The following is a 17395-nucleotide window of genomic DNA, read 5'->3' on the forward strand; positions in this document are numbered from 1 at the left end:
CAAGGCATGGAATGGAATCATCCATAAATAGAACAGAGGTAGCAAAATTAATTCATTAAACATATAGATCTATTGTCCAACATCAGATTGAGCTACAACAAGCAACATGAAAAACCTGCAAATGTGCGGTAACTCAAAAGAAAATATCTCAGCGTAAACAAAAAGGAAACAGTCATAAGAAGGAGAAAGGAAAGGTCAGGAGAGAAGAAAGGGCTGAAAAAGTCAGGGGTGGGGATGGGTTTGGGGGAAGCGATTGTTCAGCCCCGCCTATAAACCAAACAGACTTATCTATTCCAGCAGGGAGAAAATGTGTGTACCACAGATAGCACACAGCAGAATATTTGTGCATTGTATTGGATATCCTCTCCTCCACCTTTTCATATAGCATTGTTTGCGTAATCTGAGATTTAACTTCTGTTATAGAGGGGGTGGGGGGATTTCCATGCTTTTCTGATTGCTTTCTTAGCAGCTGTGAGAACATGAGTCATTAACTTAAATTGTACCTTAACTCCTTAGTGGGGGTTTAGAATTACTTAGAGGCAGGGCTTATGGCAATGTGACCGCTGTGATCAGAAAGCTCCTGAACGCAAGCAACGATCGAGAGCTTTCTGTTAGCTGCCAGTAACTGGGCCAGGAGCGCGCAGGGCGCGCGCTCTGGGCACAGCTCTATTGGCACTATTGCATGAAAATATGCTGAGCCCCGCCCACTGAGAGGCCACATATTTGTGTTAGCTCAGTGCATAGAGGTTAAACAGTTCAGGAGTTATAACACAAAGATGGTAATACTTGGCTTTGAGAGGAATATCCTGTCCCATCAATGTAGTCAGCATAGAGGATATTGCCCACCAACATTTTTGAACCAGCGTGCAGGTCCACCATATGTGAAAAAAGGTTCTCAGTTGTCCACACCCACAAAATAATATGAGAGGGTATCCAGGGACAAATCTGGCGATCTGAGCAGACACCATATACTAACGCATATATAACGCATCAGGACCATGTCATTCACTTCTACAGTAACTGTGTTACGGGAGGCTGACCTCCTGTGTACAATGTTTTTGAAAAGTTGATGGCTGCGGTTGACTGACCTGCTTGATAGAGGGCCTGTGGGTGGGTGGTAGGTGAGAGAGGGCCATTTCGGGAAATTAACTCCCAATCAATCTGGCCCGACTGGATGAAAAAAGGCAGTGGACCCTTGTTAAGGGGTCTGGGCTGCTACCTTAAGATGCGGCCTAGTGGTCATATCCAAAGTTTCTAGTGGTAGTCAGTTAAAGGAGCGGACAAAATCCACAATAAGAATCCCACTTGCATCAAAAGATCGTCGTTTTATTGGTAGCAGAAAATGTTAAAGCCAGGCTTTAATATGTTCTGCTACCAATAAAACGACGATCTTTTGATCCAAGTGGGATTATTATTGCTGATTTTGGGAGCTCCTTTAACTGACTACCACTAGAAACTCCTGTGTACAATGGATGAGAGCAGCCCAGAAGCAAGTGGAAATCCCTGAAGTAGTGGTCTCTACTTCAGTAATTTCTAGTTTCCCATGGCATTGGCCAGGTATGTCATATGTAAAACATTCCAATGCCTGAAATTATTCTTTCACTGTACGGTATGTACATATTATGAGTTTCTCAGAAATCCAAAAAAAGGAAGACCATTTCTCATGTTAGGATCTTGGGAATATGCATGCAAATCATTCCATTATTTTGCCAGTGGCCAACTGTGGATCCAGATCTGCTGGTTTAGACAAGATATGCAGCCACCTTATTATTTTGTTGGTAGAGGATATGAAAACATTGGCTTCTGTGGTGCATTATATCGCAAGAAATATCCTCTTTAGGTTAGGCAGAGAATCCACATTGAATTGTTCAGATCGATTCAACAAAACAATCTGCCAGCCAATGATTAAATACGATGTAAAGAATTGTCCTACCTCCTTTAGACAACCCATGAAGTTGTTGCTGACTGGTGAGCCTGGAAGATCAGCTGTGCTGGGGCTTCCTCCAACATAGAAAAAGTCATCTGAGCCCAACATGGTGTAGTCCTCTTGTGTGTATCCTGTTGTGGTCAGAATCCCATCCACTGATATTGTTACCTACATAACAAAGCACAGGGAAAGGACACGCTATACTCAGACCTAAATACTGCAGTTCTGGGATGTGCCTGATTTGAAACCTAGTTTGGAAATCCATTTTCATGTCTGTTTGAAGTTTGGTCTTGGTTTTCTAGAATTCATCTTCCCCTAAAAAGGATCTAATCTACTGTATTTCAGCTGTTGTCTGATTTAATGAGCTAGTGTCAGTATTGTCCCTACAGCAACTGAACAGTTATTTAGCAGACACAAAAATGGTGTTAGTAAAATGCTTTCTAGGTTAGTTCAGCTGTTGTACGTATTAGTAAGTTTAGTAGTCTGTCATTGACTAGATAAAACATGCGTTTGGGAGGGGGGGGGACGTAGATGACGCAAGCGGTATTAAGCACCACCACTATTTGCACTGGATAACAAATGAGCAGCAGTGAAAAAAAAGCACATGCAAAAACGTAACATAAAACGCAAAATAAGACCAAGTGTAAAGCGCACTTTAGTGTGCCCGTGCAAAAACACACTACAGACCATGAACAAGGACAAAGGAAAAATAAACATATAACCAATTTGCTTGTGATGAAGAAAGATGTATGGATGTACCATAACACAGCAAGTCAAGCGTCCATGCCATGCTAAATGGATGGTTAGAATCTGGCGGGCGCCAGAAGCCACATGGGCCAGCCAAAGGTTAGCTTTTAATTTTGTTAATTACGGCTTGATGCAAAAGGTAGTAAAGTTAATGATGCCCCTATGTGTGAGTAAACATAAAATAAAAGAAAAAATAATAAACAAAAAAATAAAAAAATAAATAAAATAAATTTGATAGGGACAGGTAAAACTAAAAAGGTCAACAACAGATGAAAAGAAGGAGTTGAAAGTAAGCAGAAGAGTACCAACCGCAGTTCCTCTTTTGTAATGATGTCTACAGTTAAAAGAAAGAAAGAAAAACACACGGCAAACCCAAAATAAGAAACAATTAGAATGATATCTACCGAACAATGTAGTTTGTTTACCATAGCGTGTCCAATGCCTGAGTGCTTTGTGGAGAAGGGGGGAGAAAGGAAATTAAAAAACTGTGAACATAATAACGATTGTTACTTAAAAAAATAAGATGGTCACTACCATGTTAGTACATTTTTTGATTCAGGTAACGGTTAGTAGAATGACACATTCCATGAGTGACATGTTAGTTATTAAGCATGTTAGTAACATAGAAAAAAAGGGCAAAAAAATTTTACAAGAAAAAAAGCAGACTAACAAGTAGGCCTCCAAAGAAGGCAACCACGATAATATTTGTCCTGCAAATATATTTCATAACTTATCAGCTCTGTACTGAACAAAAACGGACACATGGTCACCATTCCCCCGTATTTTTTAACCTATATACATCTGACAGACATTAAAAATGGCTAAATTATCAAAATGGCCACATCTTAGAAAATATGGCTCATTTTCAGATTTTCTTTTCTTAATTCAGAAATTAGTTTACATTCCCCTACTACTGAAATTACAGCTCTCAAGGAATCCTCCTCAACTTCAAAACTTCTTTCGGTCATACTGATGGGCTTTTGGGCTCACAGATTACTGCAATGAAACAAAGCAAAGAAGATCCTGACACAGATAATGAGTTGAATGGGTTTCTGCAACTGCCTTGTAAAACATGCACCAGCTTGGCTATACAGTCTCCAATTAATTTGTATTGATTTTTAATTTCATCATTTAAATGTGTTTTTTTGTTTTGTTTTTGTTTTTTCTTTAACTAACCGCATGAGCAAAGGCAAATCTAGAAAGTGGGCATTTAGTGGCTTGCCAATTCATATTAATTATATATATATATATATATATATATATATATATGTACATATAAATATTTATGTATGTATATGCATATATATATAGATATATATATATATATATATATATATATTTGAATATGTATGTATATATATATATATATATATATATATATATATATATATATATATATATATATATATATATAAAATTAGACATTAGCTGTTTTTTAAATGTTTAAATAGATACTGTTTGGAATCTGGGGATTGTCATAAATGTTGCGAAAACAAAAGCAAATTTTAAGGGCCATGTTTAAGTCTGATTTCCAGGAATTTGACAACTTTGTAAAAATTGCAGACATATGTGTTAAGTCCAACAAGATACATCACACCTCCTGGACCTATCTCTGCTATTTATACGTTTCACAGGTTTTTTTTTTTAGCTCTGGAAGATACAGTATATTCAGGGCTGTGAAAGGAGGCAAGAACACACATTAGCTATGTCGTCCATTCATAGCAGCGTCTGTATTTTGTGAATGAGTTCACATAATACAAAGTAGTGAATAAATAAAAAGGTGTGTTGCCGTGGTATGATATACTCATACAAATAATAAAAAAAATAAAAAAAAAATTATAGGTGATGTGAATTGCTGCTTCCACCATGTATAAGTACTCAGAAAACTTGAAATGATTAGTAGATAATGTGAATATATGGTGGTGCGCTATTCATATGTATTAATTTTAAGCATAAGTGAACTCAAATTTACAAACAATTTTAAAATCTTAGGACATTATCTTATAATTATAAGATATTATAAGGTACAGTCTGTGATTATACATGCAGTGCTTCTTCATTGTAACCCAATAAAAACTTTTTTGAACAAAAGTGCCTCTTCATTTAATATTATATAATATTTAATGAAGAGTCACTTTTGTTCAAAATTTTTTTATATGGTTACAATGAAGAAGCACTGTAGGTATAATCACGGACTGTAATATTAATCACTATACATTTTATGCAATAAGGTAATGTCCTAAGATTTTTATATTGTTTGTAAATTGGAGTTCACTTATGCCTAAAATGAATATATATGAATAGCGTACCACCACATATTCACATTATTCACATAATACAAAGGCTTCTGTGACTGGACAGGCGGAGGGGTGGGCATTGCAGCTGCATGCAGTTCTTCACTTGAAGGAGCTGAGGCCAGAGTGTACTGCTTTAGAGCTCCCGAATCTAGGGCTTCCCTCTCCACATATTCACATTATTCACATAATACAAAGGCTTCTGTGACTGGACAGAAGGAGGGACGGGCATTGCAGCAGCATGCAATTCTACACTTGAAGGAGCCCAGAGAGTACTGCGTCAAAACTCCTGAATCTAGGACTTCCCTCTCCCCCCTCCCCCTTTTTCCTTTTAATTTTTTTTATTTCTCCTGCCTTGGAATATGTTTGTAAATTGGAGTTCACTTATGCCTAAAATGAATATATATGAATAGCGCACCACCCCATATTCACATTATTCACTTAATACAAAGGCTTCTGTGACTGGACAGAAGGAGGGGTGGGCATGGCCAGAGTGTACTGCGTCAGAACTCCCGAATCTAGGACTTCCCTCTCCCCCCTTTTTCCTTTTTCCTTTTTTTTTAATTTCTTCTGCCTTGGAACCAATTATGAAATAATGTTTCTGACTTGCCAAACATGTTGATATTCACATTCCTATGCCTACAGTAAACTACAGTAATGATCTTGACTGTTGCGCTATGTGCTCACATGCCACCATCTAACCCCCTCAGGCAAGATGGTGATGTACACTATCTATGATACGGTAAAGTTATACTGTAACCAGAATATGTTGATTTTGACAATTTCCACTGGAACACCACTGAGTAATCTGTTTTCGTACTATTTCATACCTCATTGTTTGCTTAAAAAAAACAATAAAAAATATTGGAACAGAACTCCAGAATCTATCTTCCCAGAGCAAAATAAACATGTCAAATGTAAATAATAGAGATAGGTCCACGAGGTGGTAGGCACCTTGCTATACTCATAGTATGCCTACATTTTTTACAAAGTTGTTAAATTTCTAAAGTTCAGCTTTAGCAAACAGAATAAGATTAATGAGCTGGACATCTATGGGTTCTGTTAAATTCATCATCAAATCCTATAGACGCCCTGAAGGAATAAAAAAAAAAATAATATTCCCCTCAATTTTTATTTGAAATGAGCACAAACTTATAGAAAAAAAAATAACTTTTTAATAAATTAGTCCTCTAAATTTCAGTAGGGTGCATTTGTTTCTTTCTGTTTTCATGATTTCAATTATTAATGCATTTTAAAGATGCCCAAGATATTTAGGAATGTTGCCCCATGACGTAACCCATGGTTTTTAAAAGATTAAAACAGAAATCCTTTGACTTTTAAAGAATAACTCCACTTTTGTTGAGAAAAAAAATTCATTCCTCTCTGGGTGATCTCTGTACATTGCAGGGATTTTACCAAATTTTGTTGCAGATTCCTACCTTTTGTTATTCTGAAGAAACAGCTGTTTGTGTCAATGTGCAGAGTGAATCTGTATAATACTGATTTTATAATTATCAATCAGCTGCTGCACTTGAAGAGCTCCAATGAGGAACGTGCCAGGGTCTGCATTCCTTTTGGATGTTATTTTCCATTTTTTTTTAGCAGGGGATTCCCACAAACTGACATATAACTTAGTGCAGACTTCTGGGAAAATCAATAAGCCAATTATAAAAGCAGGAGATGATATTTCAGGGGGGCATTCTGTACACCATCTGTGTACAGAACGCCTTTGGGTTGCCATTTTGCATTGCATTTTACAAAAATTACAGCGGCTGCAGATGAAAAGGGAAAGGCAATTTTTATTAACATTCAATTACAATATGACTTGTGTCACAACTGTATACACCTTATATATATATATATATATATATATATATATATATATATATATATATATATATATATATATATATATTTTTTTTTATTGCTTTTTTTTTCCCATGAAAGTGGAGTTATCCTTTAGAAACTTAGACTTTTTTGTATGCTGTTTCCATTGACAATCATGGAAATAATTTTTAATTTTTTTTTCTATATTTACATCATTTATTTAGAACAATAAATGTCATAAATAAGGTTTTTCAAAGTAATTTAAAACTAAAAATGCAAAAAAAATAAAAATAAAAAATAGGAATTACAGTACATTGGAACCATACCCTTCATGTCTACTCAGGGCCGGGACAAGGGGTAAGAAGCCCTTGGGCACTGAGGTATCATGTGAGGTGGGGGGGCACCACAAAGAGTTTGGGGGGGGGGATTTGTGTTGAGAAGGGGAATTTGAGTGGCGGCAGAGAGTAAAAATTATTTTAGGAGTTCAAATTTGGGGGGGGGGGGTGCTAAGAGTGGTAATTTGGGGGCATTTGTGTTGGGAGGGGGACAGGGGGTTTGTGCTATAAAAGTAATATGTTAGAGGGGAAATATTTGTTTTGGGGGGAGGTGATTTGTGCTTGTAGGGATGATCGGGGGGGGGGGGGTATTTGTGCTAGCAGGGGAAATTTGTGAGTTTATTGGTGCTAGGATGGGGGATTGAGGGAGGGGGATTTGTGGTGGAAGAGGGGTTTGGATTGGGGGGGTAGATTTGTGCTTGGAGGGGAAATTAATAGAGGGATAAAGGATTTGTACTAAAAGGGAGAAATATTTTTCTTTTTTTGGCGGGGGGGGGGGGAGATTTGTGCTGGGGGCATATTAGACATGTGCAGAACTAAAAAAAATGTTTTTTTTTGTTTAGATTGTTCATTTACATAAATGTGTTTAGTTAAATTCATTTAATTTGGTTTCAAAATTTGTTTTATTTAATTAAATTCATCCAAGTCAAGTTTTTCTAATTCCATTCAATTTTGAATCTAATTCCTTCCGTATTCCATCAAATTGCATTCAAATCAAAATCAAATGTATTGCATTTTGGAAGATAGTTATATTCTTTTTACTCCATTTAATTCTATTGTATTTTCTAGTCTACTTTTTTATGGTCTATTCCATTCTTTTCTTTTCTATTATATGCTATTCTTTTCTATTCTGTTGGAATTCAAATTTATTCTATTCGAAATTCAAATTTATTCTATTCGAAATTCAAATTTATTCTATTCGAAATTCAAATTTCGTAAAATGATTATATTGTTATATTCTTTCTATTCTACTTTATTCTTTTCTATTTTCTATTCTATTCTTCTCTATTCTATTCATATTCCATTGTTTTATTTTCTATTCTATTCTATTTAAATTCTAATTTATTCTATTGGAAATTTGAATTTCAGAAGATGGTTATATTCTTTCTATTTTATTCTATTCTATTTTTTATTCTATTCTAGTCCTTTATTTTCTATTCTATTTTATTTTATTCTCTTTTTTATTGTTTTACTTTAATATGTTTTACTCTATTCTTTTATTATATTTTCTGGTCCTTTTTTTCTATTCTATTTTGTTCTATTCTTTTATTTTGTATTTTGTTCTGTTTTACTCTATTATTTTCTATTCTTTTATTTTCCAATATATTTTATTATATTGTTTTCTATTCTTTCATTTTCCATTTTATTTTATTATATTCTTTTCTATTTCCTTTATTTTCTATTCACTTTTATTATTTTCTGAAATTCAAATTCAATCAAAAAAACGATTTGAATTTGTTTCAAAAACTATTCGAATTTCCTCTGAAATTTTGATTTGTTATTTCGGATTCGTTCATTTTTATTTTAATTGGAAAATTTGGATGTATCCGCATTTCCAAATAACGAAAAATTTGTCCGAATTTCAATCCAGAACAAAACTAAATACACATCTAGGGCATATAGGCGAGAGAAGATTTGAGCTGGGATGGGGACAAAGATATGTGCTGGGAGGGGACAAAGATATGTGCTGGGAGGGGAGATTTCAGCAGATATAAACTGGGAGGAGGGGGAATTTATGTTTGGGGGGTGAGCATGCAGGTTAGTGCTCAATTTTATTTTGGGGGGAGGAGATTTTCACTGACACATAATGTTCATACATCTTGGAAGGGGGGGGGGGGGCTTCGCAATTTGGAATGTTTGTCCTTGGCTCTAGATTACCTTGTCCCTGTCTACCTATTGATAAATCTAACTGAAATTTCATCTTAATGGGGGAGAGCTAGAGCTTCTGCAAAGATTGTATTGCTGTCTGTGAAAATGAGAGGATTTTTCCTCTACATGTTACAGCCTAAAACATAAATTTTATTGGGATTTTATGTGATAGACCAACACAAAGTGGCACATAATTGTGAAGTGGAAGGTAAATGATAAATGGTTTTCATTTTTATTTTTAATAAATGTGTGAAAAGTGTGGCATGCATTTGTATTCACCCCCCCCCCCCGAGTCAATACTTTGTAGAACCGCCTTTCCCTGCAATTACAGCTGCAATTACAGCTGCAAGTCTTTTTAGGGATGTCTCTACCAGCTTTGCACATCTAGAGAGTGATATTTCTGCCCATTCAAAATAGCTCAAGTTCTGTCAGATTGGATGGAGAGCGTCTGTGAACAGCAATTTTCAAATCTTGCCACAGATTCTCAATTGGATTTAGGTCTGGACTTTGACTGGGCCATTCTAACACATGTACATGCTTTGAGCGAAACCATTCCATTGTAGCTCTGGCTGTATGTTTAGGGTTGTTGTCCTGCTGGAAGGTGAACCTCCGCCCCAGTCTCAAGTCTTTTGCAGACTCTAACAGGTTTTCTTTCTAAGATTGCCCTGTATTTGGCTCCATTTGTCTTTCCATCAACTCTGACCAGCTGCCCTGTCCCTGCTGAAGAAAAGCATCCCCACAACAAGATGCTGCCACCACCATGTTTCACTGTGGTGATGGTGTGTTCAGGGTGATGGGTAGTGTTAGCTTTCCACCACACATAGCGTTTTGCTTTTAGGCCAAAATGTTCAATTTTGGTCTCAACTGACCAGAGCACCTTCTTCCACATGTTTGCTGTGTCGCCCACATGGCTTCTCTCATACTGCAAACAGGTCTTCTTATGACTTTCTTTCAGCAATGGCTTTCTTCTTGCCACTCTTCCATAAAGGGCAGATTTGTAGAGTGCACAACTAAGAGTTGTCCTGTGGACAGATTCTCCCACCTGAGCTGTGGATCTGTTCAGCTCCTCCAGAGTTCCCATGGGGCTCTTGGCTGCTCCTCTTATTAATGCTCTCCTTGCCCGGCCTGTCAGTTTAGGTGGACAGCCATGTCTTGGTAAGGTTGCAGTTGTTCCATACTCTTTCCATTTTCGGATGAGGAATTGAACAACGCTCCGTGAGATGTTCAAAGCTTGGGATATTTTTTTTATAACCTAAACCTGCTTTAAGCTTCTCCACAACCTTATCCCTGACCTGTCTGGTGTGTTATGTTATGATGAGGTTTGTTCACTAAGGCTCTCTAACAAACCTCTGAGGGCTCCACAGTACAGCTGTATTTATACTGAAATTAAATAAACACAGGTAGACTCTATTTACTAATTAGGTGACTTCTGAAGGCAATCCACTAGATTTTAGTTAGGGGTATCAGAGTAAAGGGGGCTGAAAACGAATGCACACCACACGTTTCAGATATTTATTTGTAAAAAAAAACATTTGAAAATAATTTATCATTTTTCTTCTACTTAACAATTCTGTGCCACTTTGTGTTGGTCTATCACATAAAATCCCAATAAAATACATTTAATTTATTGGTTGTAACATGAAAAAATGTGGAAAAATTCAAGGGGTATGAATAATTTTTCAAGGCACTGTATTTTACTTTTTGTGAGGCCAGGAAAACAGAAGAGAGGAGAGGGTCAGGGACAGTCACCATACATAAAGGCACAGACAGCATTATAAACTTTTACAGAGGCTTTAGCCTTTAGGCAGTCTACAAATAAAAGAGTAAGAATAAAAAAAAAATAATAACAATAAAAATAAATAAATAAAAAACCCTTTGGCTCAAAATAGGCTTAAAATTATTTTGCCTTGTTCTTTCTTATTTTATCCTCACTGTTTGTTTTTTGGCCAACAACACAGTGCTTAGAACATCACCGTTCAATATGTAATTTTGTAGACCAGTTCATTAAAAAATATTTTTAAATTCAAAAATGTTCTTGGATGTGTATAGAAGACTAATTTGCCGTGCACTTTTTCCTTACTTCTCAAATTATAATTTTGTGCTTGCATAAAGTTTTACAGCAACTACATGTAAGGATCCTTCTTTCACAGCAGGGTAGCCCCAATCCTGTTCTTTTTACATTGTTACTCTGTGTAAAGGAAAGGGATGATATGTACTATTCATGAATTATCAAAACCTTTGGGACTACTAGAGAACCTAAGCTGGCAGGCAGGGTGTACTGCTGAAAAAAAAAAATCGATCCATCTGATGCCAGAAATGATAACAGACAAGAAAATGGCACCCTGCTGATATCTTGGGAGTGATTTATTTTCTTTATATTTTTATACCACTAGCCAAGTTAATATTTTATACCTTAGACTTACCAAAACAAATTCTGTGCATTATTTTTTTAGATAGACCCAAGTTTTTTTGTTTTTTTCTTGGGTAAAAATAAAAGTATGCTTGCAGTTTAGAAAGTTAGCTTTTAATCAATGATACTTTTGTGTTAGTGGTTTTGCTTGTGTGATATCTAAAACTTCTAATATATGAGGTGTATAAATGAACAAGTTATACATTTTTTACGCAATGAAATAAATTACAATATTTTTCAGCTATATTTCTTAATTTTGTGCATTTTTTAAGACAGACAGTAAAGATTTTTTTTTTCTCCCTTGGGTAAAAAGAAAAGTATACTTGCAGTTTAGAAAGTTAGCTTTTGTTAGATGATACTTTCGTGTTAGTTTCTTTGTATGCGTGAAATCTAACATTTCTAATATCTGAGCTGTTTAAACGGACAAATGAAAATTATTTTAAGCACTGAAATAAATGACATTATTATTTATCAGCTATATATATTATTGGTAACAAAAACTGTAAATAAAAATTATTTTAAAGTGATATTAAACCCAAAACCAAAAAATGAATATTTTGCAGATTACCAATCATTAGATGTGGTGGTTGCATTTGTTTTCTTTTTCTAAGTCCTCTGTTTTCACTCTGTGGTCTGGCTATCAACGCACCTCTTGTATTAGAGTGCCCCCACTCTGGATGAAAGAGCAAAGGGGAAACCTTGGGAGAATAGCTTTGTTAGTCTGGGGGGAGGGAAGTGTTAGACGTACTAGCAGATTTAGATTCACTAACAAATTAAAGCCAAACTCCAGCTAATACTTTATAACCATTTACAGATTTTTTTTTCCCTTTTGAGATAACGGTGATCCTAAGCACTCCTGTCAGTGTTAAATGGTTTGTCTCCTCTCTGTAATGGATACATACTGCGGGAGAGCTTGCTCTTTTTAAAAAACAGCAGGCTTACTATCTGGATCACCAGATGAAAGATAAAAGAAGGAAATACAAAGAAAGAAAATGAATGCAGCCATTACATCTAAGAATTGGTAGGATGCAAAATAATAAATGTTTGCTTTTGGGTTTAATACTACTTTAAGTTGCACATGGAAACCATACATTGGAAACAATGTTAAAAGATATCCTACATTATACAAATATTTCAAAATTGTATGCACTGGAATTTTAAAAAGTCCACTTAATTTCAATATAGGGACTTTAAAAGAAGTATATATATATAAATATATACATATATATATATATATATATATATATATATATATATATATATATATATATATATATATATATATATACATATACACATATGCTTATATATTTATATATATATATATATATATATATATATACATATACATATATATATATATATATATATATATATATATATATATATATATATATATATATATACATATACATATATATATATATATATATATATATATATATTTTTTTTTTTTTTTTTTTAAATAAGCTTATTTGTGTTTATATTGTTTAACACCCTTATAATTGGGCCCTTTAAAAAAAATACAATTAGAAAACTATGAGGAAAAAAAAAAAAAGCTTTCTTTAAACTATGTCAATAGTTTTTATAAATATGTACTTGACTCCACAAACCGTTAATTCAAAATCATTTCTAAACTCTAAAATAGCTTCATTACAACTATATTTAAGGCCATGCAGGACAAAGACACTTAGAAACTCTAAAAATCTTTGTTCGGTTTGTGGATATTAAAATGTAGACTAAAACTTTTTTAATTAGAATTATGTAAGAACATTTTCTCACTGCTGAGATAGGTGTTATATTTTATCAATCACAGCAGAATATAATCTACATATGAGAATACAAGTGTGCTTTTTGCATAATTTGGCCTCCAGGAAGTGCACACAATTTAAAGTTGTTTAAAAAATGAGTGTAAAACAGTTATAATTAGCTTAAGTGATTTCTTTACCCAGCTGAAATTTTTTGTTATTTAGCTTTGGTTGAAGCTAGGTCCTCTCTGAAAACAGGTAGAGGTCATTCGCTGAAACTGCTTGCACAGTGCAACTGTGAAAGTCTTCTCATCTTTCCGCTTCTGTCCTTCTAGACAGATGGTCATTGCTAGGGATGAGCTTCCAGTTTGGGTCAAACATGAGTTCATTCCAAACCAAACCAGTTTACAGTTTGGCAAACTGCCAATCAAACTGGCCACATTTGGCGAGTTAGTAGGTGCCAATCCCCGGCTATTGACAGATTGGGGACCTGTTATTCCCCTGGGGGGGGGGGGAGTGGAGATCTGGGGGTCTCCTATTATAATCAATGAGGCTTCTAGGTTCCAATAAGTCCTCCCCCCTACAAATACCCACATCCTCTAGGGCAGCATTTTTCAACCAGGGGTGCCTTGAAGTTTCCTCAGGGGTGCCTTGGCAAAATGTCTATAAATTGCCCAAAAACTTCATATAACATCATCAGTTGATAAGGAGGATGTCAGTCGCCTTCTTTGTTTGACCCTCCATTACCTCTCTCCATCAGCTTTGGGGTAACATTAGTATCTGAGTAATGGAGAAAAATTAAGGGAGTAGAGAAACATTAGAACACTAGTCAGTACCAGTTTGCAAAAGTGTATTTGCTTTGGAAGAATAAATCACATCTAACATTGGGTGTCCTACGTGTTTGTATGTTGCTGCATTATGTAAAACCATTAGAAGTTTTTACATTTTAGAATAGGGCACCTCAAGATTGTCCATCATTTTTGAGGGTGCCTCGAGACTGTCTATAATTTTGGAGTGTGCCTTGACTGAAAAAAGATTAAAAGACACTACTCTAGGGTACCTTGTCCCCATTTTGATAGGCATGTGGCCTAATATGGTTCAGGAAGAAGCCCGCTCTCACTACCCTTTCTTTACTGGCCACCCAGGAATGCATGCCTGGATAAGGGCTCAGTATGAATTTGTAGGTGGAACCCCTTTTATTGTTAATTTTACTGTTCTATAACTTTAAATGCAGCTTTAAAGCTAAGCCTCAATAAAGTACCTTCTACCCATTGAGCTAAATTTTTTAAAAATGTTCGTAGAATGGTACATGTCCCCCATCAGGGCTGGGACAAGGGGTGGGCAGGAGGGGCGGGTGCTCTGGGCACAATGGTTCACGCCCCCTGATGATGTCTTAATGACGAAACGTGTTGGGGGAGCCAGACTTACATTATGTCGTTGCACCCGGAAGTCAGCCATTACATTGGTTATCAACAGGAACACTGTATATATTACTTGCGCTTTGTATTTTACTGCTGACTTTCCACCTTATATTGAATAAATATTTGAAACGTATCACGCTATGAGACCTTCTTCTTGACCCCTTTCCTTGCATGAGGTACCTTTTGGCCCCAGAAGGATTTAATCTTTAGAGCGGTCAGGATGTCTAAGGCTGAGTGATCCTTTGAATCACCCACTGCGCTGTCTGGCCATTTATGGAAACAGTGGCCCTCTATCTTTGGTAAGAGTCAGTGTGTGGTGGAGGATCGGGCTCACCATTGCATGTTTTCTCCTCACCTGGGTGGAGAATCCCTTTTTCATCGAACTTTGTCTGGTCCACGCTGAAATAAGGATTGTCTATTTAAACAGCGCTGCTTACATGTTTTGATGGTTTATTGCAGGGATAGGGGAGCCATAATCCTAACCCTAAGGGAAAGGGGGGGGCGCAGTTTGGCATCTTTGCCCTAGGAGCTAGATGACCTTGTCTCGGCACTATCCACCATGACAGTGGCCATATTCCCATGCCATTTTTTTTTTTTTTTTTTTTTTTTTTATCAAAAGCTTGCAATCTAGCCTTGAAAAAGGCAAAAACAAAATGACAAGATTTGCCTCTCACAAACTTCAATAGGGTTTATCAAATCTTTTGCAAACTGGACTTTCCCTGGCTCGCTCATCCCTAGTTGTCAATTTACAATCCGATGAGCAAAAACAGCAGTTCTGACAATTGAAGCTGGGTGCGGAAACACTTTAAGAGCATAAAAATAATAGTTGAAATATTTAACTTCTGTGTTGTGTTCTCAACTATCGCTCAAAAACATTTTCAATATTTCTCTGTATATAATATAAATCAAAAGATAAATATTCATTGCTAATTAATTTGCCTTCTCTGTAGCATTTTATTCTAAAAAAAAAAAATGTAGTCACTGGATATATATTTAGTTAAAAGCAACAGTGACATCGTAATTCCAAAATGGCAGTGCATGTCAAAAAAATAAAATACATTAAGATTGAACACCCTCAAATAAATAAATGTTATAACTGGCAGTTCAATGTCAATAGGAAAACATATTGTAGACTTTTTTTTAATCTACAGCCCATCTCCACCTTTTTGATATATGTGATGATCAAAGATAGGTCAGCAAAACAATTAACTTTGATAATGATAAATACTTTTTTTTTTATAATAAATCTTCCTATAAGTTCAAAAAGTTTTGCTTCTATTAAAGAGGAAGTGAAGCTTCCTCTGTAACTTGTACCTATAGGTAAGCATATGATAAGGCCTCCCTATAGGTACTGTAAATATCTCTTAAACTTGCACCGTTTAGGAGATATTTACTTTGCATGCAGCCAGTGACATCACTGAAGGATCGGCCGCTGTGCCATTCCTTCAGAGCCCTGTGCTGTGAACGGCAGCTCCCGTGCGCATGCGCGGAAGTGATGTAATCGTGGCTTCGGCTTTTTTACTTAAAACCTTGTAAATTCTACAGCCCAGCCTGGTGATATAACAATGCATTAGCATGGGTATACCAACAGGCTGTGCAAGCTGTGCTGTTTTTGTTTAAACAGTTCTAGCTGAAACATACAGAGAACTGCATGTATGTGTATGCACCCTAAGGCCAGGTTCACATATGTGCTGCCGCGGTTCCCAGAATGGGGTCCGGTGTGTCCCTGTTCACCAGTTCAGGTGCGAATCTGGTCCAAATTGTTGCCTGAATTCGCACCTGAACCAGACCCCTTTTGAAATGTGGACTACGGCCACCCCGGACCTGTGGGAACTGGCTCCATTGAGAGCCAGGCACTCTTGCATGCCATGTGAATTGGATGGGGGGAAACCTGCATCCAATTCGCACTTATAGGAACCCAGCCTTAGACACACATGCTTAATTGACTCAATGAGAGTAAATTACTAAAGGGTTAGACAAAAGTCAAGTAAGAGCAAATGAACCTTGGTAGAGCAGAGTTCATTACTAGTAGGGATGAGCTCAAAGTTGAGTCTGAAAAGAAGTTAGCTGTTCCAGACGAACACAGGAACGCTTATTCGGCATGAGCCAAACCTCATGTATAATATCAGTGTTAATACTGTTATTATACAAGACAGTTTCCAATGTCAATAGTTGTTAGGGACACCTGTGCTGCGGGAATTTGCATGTCTTTACCAACCATTGTCGTCAACTGTCCCACTGACTGAGAATCCCTGGCCATGTAAGCAAAGAGGCAGGATTCCAGTGACATTGTTAACCATGTATGTCTATATATGGTCAATGACTTAACGGGAGATCCCTTTACCCCCCTTGTTAATAACAGCTCTCATCCACCTGACTTCCCATTTAGCAGGTGACAAATGTGTATTTTTAACTTTGCTGATTCAGCTCCTATTGATTTCTGTGTGGTTTGAGCTCAGCATCCAAACTTCTTTGATGTTTGTAGAACCACTGCCAAACCAAACCCTGGGCAATTCAGTTCATCACTATTTACTAGCTCTGTTGAGCCAATCAAACATTCCAAAGGACCACATTTACTACTGGGTTTGCTTCTTTGCCTACTGGGTTTGCTCCTTCTAAGTGTCCTTTTGAGCCCAAATGGGGATTGTGCACCTCATGTCAGTGCCATCTTAAGAGCGTTAAAGGCCCCTGGCAATGCAGTGCAATAGGGCCCTGCCTACACAATCACCCACGAGAATAAAAATGCAAATTATCGATAAGGCAATATTTATTGGTACAGCAGTGTCAGGCTAATGACAGCTTCCAAGTTCAGCAGCT

At 36.4% G+C, this 17395-nt stretch overlaps 1 protein-coding gene across 29 annotated transcripts in view; it reads right to left on the bottom strand.

Annotated features, from left to right (window-relative positions):
• Nucleotides 1-17395, bottom strand: part of NRXN1 (neurexin 1) — a 2145734-nt gene that overhangs the window by 1332220 nt on the left and 796119 nt on the right. For 20 of the 29 annotated variants that reach the window (XM_082249472.1, XM_082249474.1, XM_082249501.1 and 17 more), the window contains 2 exons: nt 3100-3123; nt 1934-2095 (listed from right to left, as the gene is read on the bottom strand). In XM_082249472.1, coding sequence (XP_082105598.1) covers nt 1934-2095; nt 3100-3123 — 186 coding nt within the window. The remainder of the gene's footprint in view (nt 1-1933; nt 2096-3099; nt 3124-17395) is intronic. The other 9 variants (XM_082249471.1, XM_082249486.1, XM_082249484.1 and 6 more) reach the window with 1 other exon arrangement.

This window comes from Pelophylax lessonae, assembly GCF_965119305.1.
Source record: "Pelophylax lessonae genome assembly, chromosome: 3".
Classification (NCBI taxonomy): domain Eukaryota; kingdom Metazoa; phylum Chordata; class Amphibia; order Anura; family Ranidae; genus Pelophylax; species Pelophylax lessonae.